At 36.9% G+C, this 9,011-nt stretch overlaps 1 protein-coding gene across 1 annotated transcript; it reads right to left on the bottom strand.

Moving 5' to 3' along the window:
* Nucleotides 1-7,342: 7,342 nt before the first annotated feature.
* LOC107159965 (DNA endonuclease RBBP8-like) lies at nucleotides 7,343-8,589 on the bottom strand. Its single transcript, XM_048796712.1, has one exon. The coding sequence runs from the start codon at nucleotides 8,333-8,335 to the stop codon at nucleotides 7,343-7,345; it is 993 nt and encodes a 330-aa protein (XP_048652669.1). The 5' UTR covers nucleotides 8,336-8,589.
* Between the last annotated feature and the right edge of the window lie 422 nt (nucleotides 8,590-9,011).

Here is a 9,011-nt window from a genome sequence, read left to right as displayed (position 1 = left end):
AGTTCATTGGAGGCGGGACGGGGTAGTGGGCTTTCTCTGGCCTCTCTGATCTGTACTGTCCCTAAGCAAAATGGTCTCCATGCCAGAAAATCTCCATGTTAGAGATTCTCCTGATTTGCTGTGTTCATTTTAGATCTCACACTTGGTGTCTGCTGAATTCATGTATTGATTTCAGCCCGGAATTCACGCATCTAAGCTCCTGGTCTGAGTTTGCTTCACATTCTTAGGGAAGTATTTAAGCTTAGGTTCCCTATACACAGATGGCAGACTGTAACTTTTGTGTACCAATTTATTTGGCTGAATAGCCTTAGGATTCACCTAGGGCGGTCTGCCCCTCCAATCCTAGGGTTTTCCATGCCAAGGTAGTCCAGCACTTATAGATCTTTTCAGACCTTATTTTTTTCTCATCCCCAGCTCAACTCCAATTCTGTTCCTTAGCCTTGTCTAATGTACCCTAGCTTTTCCAGTGTTCAAGGCTCTCTGTCTCATATTGAGTATAAATTTTTTTTCTTTCACTCAACTCCTGGAGAAGAGCTTTCCTTGCTTTTTGAGTCTCAATTCATGGAGCTGTTAGAAATGCCACTTCCCACTGGTCCATCATCCTGCTCTCCCCATTGAATTTTCAATTTGATTTTTTGAATCTTTAATTTTCAAGATTTCTGTTTTATTCTTTTACAGAATCTCTATCTCTTTATTAAAATAATCCTGTTTTGTTTCTCTCAAAATTTATTTCTTATATCTTCTTTTAGCTCATTGAACATTTTAACTGTAAATTTTCTAAATTCTTTCTCTGACATTTCATCCACTCTGGTGCCAATGTTATCGGTTGTTGAAGTGTTCTGGCATGATTGGGGTGATTTTTTCCCTTGATTTTCCTATAGCTGGTATCTCTCTCCACCTGTTAGGTTGATAATTGCTTCTACTTTTATGCAAGGGATGATTTTTGAGCTTCTTTTTCTTAATATCTCCAGGATAGGTGAATATCAAGTTATTGACACTTTCACACAATGTATGTCCTCTGTTTTTTCTAGTATCAATGCCACTTAGTGAAAAAAGATTGAACCTTATGTACTATGAGCACTTCAGACCGAAATCTCATATTAATTAGCCTTTGGGAAAAACAGAAGCTTGATGATAATATTCTCTACAGTTCCTCTAATGCAGGTATAAAATTGTAGTTATTTTCTAGACTAAATTGGGGAATTAGTTATTAAAGATAGTTAAATTTCTACTACATTTTCTAGGGGTAGCATAATAAAGATAGTTTAATTATTATACATTTTCTAGGGGACAAAAGGGGGAATATTAGACAAAGGAATAGGGAAAAAAGAAAGGTAAAAAAGAATAAATGAAACAAAGTTAAGTGTAAGAATAAGATGGATGGGGCTTTGTGCCAGTAGCAGGTGATATAAGAAAGAAAAGGGGCTAAGAGGATCAAGTGTCAACCTGAGCCAGGAAAACAAAGAGAAAATAATTTCAATTAATGCTTTAAAATATTAGAAGAATACAACCAGATGGGTTGAGGGTACAATTGAATACTACAGGAACAACTATTGAATCAAAATAAATGGTCATATATATGCATGATCTAAATTGTTAAGTTGGAGAAAATTCTTATCAAATCTTCCTGGTTTTGATTTCATCAAGATTTGAGACTTTAGAAGATGTCTATCACTCTTCATCTGTGAAGCCTCCTATTGGTTCTGGGGCACAGTAGCTTCTTCCCTGGTTACTATGATTTCTTACCAGCCAATTCTTGTTCATCAACCCACTTGAGTGAAGCTGTGTGCTCCAAGGTTGCTGTTTTTCATCTGATGTATATTTCTGCCGGATGTTTCTATTGGGTGCAGGAGTGCAGGATGTAGGGTTTATGACTTTGACTCTGACAATTGTGGGACACTGGCACTTGCTCACCTTCACAGGGTCTTCTTTATATTTTGTAGAGTCTCATGGCTATTTGTGTCTGAGCTCTCAGTGTCCACAGCTGAGAATTGCAGGGGTTGTTCTCGTCTTCTGACTGGAATAGAGATGGTTGGTCCACCTGCATCTGAGCTCTCACTGCCCTTGGCTGTGAATTGAAGGCATCCACTCCCATCTTTGCCTGACCTCCCATGGAGACTGTTGAGCTCTAGGTTAAGGCTAGACTTCCTGGTTGTCTTTGGTTCTAAGGTCTGCTCCACCCTACTCCCCTTGTCCAAAGTGCACTGGAGGGGTTTCAGTAACTTTCAGTTAGTAGCAAACCAATTCCTACTAGATGAATAACTGAGATTCATTTAAGAGATATTTCCTCTGATTTTGTTTGTTGATATCTAAAGTTGGGGGAGAAGCTGTGTGAATTTATTTTCTTCTAAGGAGTCTGATTAGTTGTGGACTCTCCAAAATGGTTGCCATACCCAGCATGGCTTTCATTTCACAATTTAGGTTAAACTGCTTAATCTCCTTTAGTGACTTTGCAATTCCTCTGTGTTTTAACTTATATTGCTTTCCCCCCACAACTGTTGTTAAGGAAGCAAGCTTATATACCTTCCTCTCTCTCTTTCTCTTTGTTACCCCTCCTTGTGACCCCACATTTGTTCATGTTCAGGGTTAAGAATTTTTGTCCTTATTTTCTGATCTAGTAACCAGACTTCAACTATCCAGTATTGAGTTTTAAGATATTTATTCTGACACCTATTTTTATGGTCAGCTGATCTTTCATTGCTTCCTTTCTGGGATATGGATTGGTCAGGAGTTGCTTCCTAGATCCACTCTGCCATTTTCTCTCCTTCCATAGTACCTAATTCTATAAGATGAATACTAATAAAAGTCAGGGGAGAGATGAGATCCAATACAATAGTAATTGCAGATTTAAATATTTCATTTTTATCAACATATCATCCAGATAAAAACTCAACATAAAATATCAGAGTTAAATTATACTTTAGATCAAATAGGTTTAATAGCATCTATAGAACATTATATCCTTCATAATACACAATCTTTTTTTCAGAGCATGAATTTTTTTTCCAGAATGTAACACAAAACAAATCTTAACAAATTTTAAAAATAAAATTATACAACACATTTATAATAACAAAACAGCATGATATTGACATTAAAATACATATGAAGACCAATGTAACAGAAAAGAAGACACAAAGACAAACCCACAGATACAGTCAGCTGATACTTGACAAATATGCTAAAAACAAATGGTGTTGGGACAAGTGGTGTCCCCTAAAAGCTCACATGTGAGACAATGTGAGAATGTTCAGAGGAGAAATGATTGGGTAGTGAGTCTTAAACCAATCAGTAAATTAATCCCATAGCTGAGTGGTAACTGAAGTGGTAGGGTGTGACTGGAGGATGTGTGAATTAGGGCTTGGTTTTGGGGGTATGTATTTATATCTGGAAAGTGGGGACCTCTCTCTCTCTCTCTCTGTGCTTTCTGATCATCATGTGAGCTGGTTCCCTCTGCCACACTCTTCCACCAAGATGCTCTGCCTCACCTAAAGCCCCTAGAAATGGAGCTAGCCTTCTGTGGACTAAGACCTCAGAAACTGTAAGCCCTCAAATAAACTTTTCCTCCTCTACAATTGCTCTGGTCAGATCTTTTAGTCACAGCAGTGAAAAAGCTGACAGGATTGATATTTAGAATATACAAAGATTTCAACAAACTTAACACCAGAAAGAAAAGACATTGAATCAATAAATGGACAAAAGAACTTAGCTTTCTTCTCAAAAGAAGAATAACAAATGGCCAACTAACATGTGAAAAAATGTTCAACATCCATAGCAGTCAGGGATTAGAGGATGAATGTACTTCCCAGCAGTTCCTGACTTATAAAGAGGAAAGACTGCTTCTCAGAAAGGTGAGTAACTGGGCTGGGGTTGTGGCTCAGAGGTAGCATGCTTGTGTAGTATGTGTGAGGCACTGGATTAAATTCTCAGCACCACATAAAAGTAAAATGAGATATTGTGTCCACTTACACCTAAAAAATAAATATTAAAAAAACGAAAGGTGAGTAAAGGAACTCACTGAAACTTAATACTGAAATGTAAAACAACAACAACAACAAAAATCCATAGAAAGTCAGAAACTTGAATGTAAGAAATGAGTTATTAGAGACTGGCCAGCTTTGCCACCGCTAGTGATAGTGAAGGAAAGAGAGAGAGTACAAAGAATCTCCCATTCTTGCTGGTGTATCTGGTGGGTAAATAAACTAAAAAATAAAGGGAAATTACTTGGGAAACCTATGGATTATAAACGAAGACTGATTTTATTTTATTTTATTTATTTTTAAAATTTTTAAATTGGTTTTAATTTTTAAATACATGACAGAAGAATGTATCACAATTCTTATTACACATACAGAACAATTTTTCATACCTCTGTATATAAAGTATGTTGACACCAATTCATGTCTTCATACATGTACTTTGTATAATGATGTCTATCACATTCTACCATCCTTGCTAATCCCCTGCCCCCTCCCTTTCCCTCCCACCCATCTTTCCTATCTAGAATTCATCTATTCCTCCCATGCTCTCCCTCCCTATCCCACTATGAGTCAGCCTCCTTATATGAGAGAAAACATTTGGCATTTGTTTTTTGGGATTGGCTAACTTCACTTAGCATTATCTTCTTCAACACCATCTATTTACCTGCAAATGGCATGATTTTATTCTCTTTTATTGCTGAGTAATATTCCATTGTGTATATATGCCACATTTTTTTTTATCCATTCATCCACTGAAGGGCATCTAGGCTGGCTCCACAGTTTAGCTATTGTGAATTGTGCTTCTATAAACATTGATGTGGCTGTGTCCCTGTAGTATGCTGTTTTTAAGTCCTTTTGGTATAGTCCTAGGAGAGGGATTGCTGGGTCAAATGGTGGTTCCATTCCCAGATTTCCAAGGAATCTCCATACTGCTTTCTATATTGGCTGCACCAATTTACAGTTCCACCAGCAATGTATGAGTGTGCCTTTTCCCCCACATCCTCGCCAACACTTATTGTTGTTTGACAGGAAGACTGATTTTAATGAACACAGAGTTATAAGGGGAAATGGCCGAGTGATAATGTCTCAAGAGAGTGGAGAGCTGAAGCAACAAATCTTTGTACTTGTGTTCTGAAGAAAGAAAATTTAATGTTAAATGCCAATGCAAGAGAACTTTATTATAAGTGAAAGTAAAGTTCAAGCAAAGAGCACTTAAGAGTATTGGTCATCCCTAAGCAGAGAATGACAAAGGAAACAATGCTGTTTTCAAATGTATTGCTGTCTGTTGGTTGCCTTAAGAATTGGGGTTCAACTTCTGCACTCTTTACCAATCAGATGTTCATCTCCTCCTTCACATAAGGCAGCAAAGTTTTTGATCAGAGTTGGTCCTCTCTGAGAAGATATGTTGGTTATCCTATTTAGAGGGGCTTCATGTATAAGCCAATGTAAGTATTGGGTTTATGGTCATAAATTTAAATGTGTTTCAGAAGAAAAATTTCTCTAGTAGCATAGGTGCACTAACATAAATTCTGACCAAACAATGACCCCAATTTGCACCTGACCATTGGTTGGTCAGAATTTATGTTAGTGCACCTATGCTACTAGAGAAATTTTTCTTCTGAAACACATTTAAATTTATGACCATAAATCCTAGTTTTACAATGACCTCAACTCTCTGACGAGTTAGTCTTTCTTGACATATTTATTAATTGATTTCCTTTGTTTTTATCTGTTTATTCTCAAGGTTTGTGCACCTTGTGTTTTTCTGTATGTTATCTGTTTATACATTTGCCTTAAAAATAATTTAAGAAGACTTTAAAGGTAACTTAAAGAAAACTTAAGACTCTGCCATGTGGACTTGTATTCAACTGCTCATTACTAATTGCTATATATAGCAAGTGGAAATCCAAAGATAATTTTATCTGGGGGTAGGAGGTGCTCTGGGTGCAGAAAACTCTCCCAGGTGGGGAAAACATGAGCATAAATGAAGTTACTACAGCTGACCAAAAAAACTACCAGAGAGTGGCTGCACCAGCAAGATAAAAATAGGCATAAGGAAAATTTTATCTGTATCATTCAGGCTCTCAATCTCAAGGGAGAAATCTCCCACTCTTGCTGGCACCATATAAAAGCTAATGGGAAAATGCCCACAGTGGCCACACAGCAGTATCTGTACTTCAGGGTAGATACCCAGCATTTTAAATTCATAGAGGTGAGGGCAAAACCTGTGGAGCTATTTTCCTTTACACTCTAAAAGTAGATTTTACTAGAGGCCCTAGAGATCAGACATTCTGCAGAGATGGGTATCTTACCAGCATTAGGGGGTGGGAATCAATTTTCAAACACATACAGAGTTACAAAGTTTGGTCAAGACTAAACCCCAATTATTGGATGTTCCAGCTTAGAATTCTGCATCACTCCTGCTATGGAAATATACAATTTGTTAGCACTCAATTTTTGTATGCCATCTTATACAAGCAGATTGGAAGGTAAGATCTACTGCAACTGGCTTTGCCTTCTAGGCACAACTGCTGGAAGCCAAGTGAGAATGTTGGGTTTAACAACCCCAAATTCTTGGCCCAATGGCTATAAAGCCCAAAACAAATACAAAGAATGAAAATAAACCCCTGCCAACAGTTTTGATCATCTCAGTTTAAATAAGCCCTTTGTTCACAGTAAATTTTTTCTTTTTTCCCCTTTTCTCCATTTTCTCATTTTAAATCTGTTTTTATTTTTCTTTTAACTGAAATTTTGTTTCATTGTATTGCATTACATGTTACCTTTTTATTATGTATCATTCTCTGTGTGTGAATTTGGTTATGGATATGTGACAAATAGCTTTGAAAAATACGTGCATATTCATGTAATTTTGCTTTCAAATTAATTACTTTTTTCTCCAATTGTTTATTATATCATCTTGATTTGACTTACATGGGGCCCAATTATATGTAGGTTCCAATTGTTTGGATTTTATTATTGCTTGTTTGTTCAAACCTTGGTTCTTGTCTCATCTCCCCCTTTTCACACTTATATCCCACTAATAACCAAATTTTCCTGTTCTCACCTCTCTTTTTTATTACTTTCAGTTAATTTTCTTTCTTTTTTTTTTTTTTGAGACGCAATCAAATGTTTATTTTTGAATGAAAGTTTTCAAAATTAAATTCATGCTTATTATGTTAATGTGCAGAGACAATGGAGTAAGACCCTTAGAGTGTTTCATTAATGTTGGTAAATAAATGAGTTTGTGCTATTTAAGTAACACTTCTTTTTTTGGAACAAAATTGTGACTTAAAGACAATCTTCAATTTTGTCGTCTTTCAAAGTTATTATTTTAGAGCATCTGAGAATACCCTGCCTTCATCTTAAAATACACACCTCAGAAGCAGTTTACTTTGAGTTACTAATATACTGGGTGTAGTAGCAGCAGACTTTNTTAAACTATCTTCATTATTTCTTGCAGATTCCTCAAAAGGCTGTTTCTTATGATCTCCTTCCAAACAGTGGTAGAGCTCATCACCAAGAGGGCTCAGGGGAGCTTGAGATTCAGATTCTTCTTGAACACTAAGTCCAAGTGTTTCAGCAACAACTGTAGCCAAATTAAAAGATGATTTATCAGTGGAATAACTGCTTGTTCCACGTGTTTTAGTCACTGGAGCTTGACTTTGATCACAAGTGTCAGCTACTAGAATTTCACTTTCATTAGGCTTATGTGGAGGGTGAGTTGAAGTCTTGGAGATTTTTCTTAATTCTTTACCATTTGTACAAACAGAATACTCCTGTTTATTCTGTGCTTTTTCCATGTATCGGACATGGAGATTCTCCTTTCTTTGTAGCCGGTTAATGCCAGAAAATGAGAAGGCTGTTATTGGTGAACCTGGAATAACATTTTCCTCAGATGCAAGTTCAGCTGCTTGATGCTGTTGATCCTTCTCAATCTTTTGCTGCAGTTGTTCAGAAAGCTTTTTATTTTCTTCCTGAAGAGAATTCTTTTCATTCATAAGTTCTGTAATAAGTTTAAGATTCTGCTGTCGGATATTTTCAAATTCTTGCTGCTTTTTCCGCATATGTTCTTCAGTTACGGCACAGCGATCACATAATCCTGCTCTTAACCGATCTTCTAAAACTTTAATGGTTTCATGAAGGACTTTCTGTTGCTCTCTCAGTTGCTGATTTTTGGTGAAGAATTCTTCCAGTCTTTGTGCATCTAAAATTCGTTCCTTTTTCAGTTTAGTTACTTTTACTTGTAAACCTTGTACTTCTTTATCATGATATTCTTTTAGTTTTGTCCAAAGTTCCTTAAAGTCATTAGATATATCTGAATTCGGGCTTCCACAACTGCTTCCAGAGATGTTCATCTTGCTTAACAGGTTCCACACTTCTATTTGCTTAATGTTTTCTGACCTTTTTTGTTACATTATATAGGTGTGAAGTTGTCTTTAGACAGCTGAAATACAGCTTCTAGGACAGCCTCGAAATCCTCGAGAGCCCCAGGACAGGAGCAGATGCCCTCTGGGGTTGTAAAGGGACAGCAGCTCCCTGTTCCCCGTCACCCCCTTCTTTCACCAGACTGGCAGACCCTAATCCAGGGCTGGGGGAAGGCCGGAGGGTGGCCGGCCCGGCTTGGAAGCGGCCGGCCCCGCCCAGCCCGGGGACTTTCAGTTAATTTTCTATTTCTTCTTTGCAGGTGACATCTGCTACCTACCTACTGCCTCTCCTCTGTTCACTTTTAAAAAATTTTCACATTTTTCTCTAACCTTCCCTACCCTATTTGCTCTTTATTTAAGAAGCAATAATCCCATAAAAACTAAAAATTATATAGTTTATAATTTGCAACCCATTCATGTTGTTGTCATTAATAATACAGTGGATAGTATAGTAAACACCTGCTCTAAAATGCATGCTCTAGTTCACAGTTTTTATTGTTGGTACTTATATTAAATGCTAGTATCATTATGCCTGCATAGGTACCATTTAGCATTATGGATGTTAAAGTAGATACTGGGCATTAATTCTTAATTAAGTAATTAATTA

The sequence above is a fragment of the Marmota marmota genome, unplaced genomic scaffold, assembly GCF_001458135.2.
Source record: "Marmota marmota marmota unplaced genomic scaffold, marMar, whole genome shotgun sequence".
In the NCBI taxonomy this organism is placed as follows: Eukaryota; Metazoa; Chordata; class Mammalia; order Rodentia; family Sciuridae; genus Marmota; species Marmota marmota.
The sequence above is the reverse complement of the archived record's forward strand: the minus strand, read 5'-3'. Positions and strand labels throughout refer to the sequence as shown.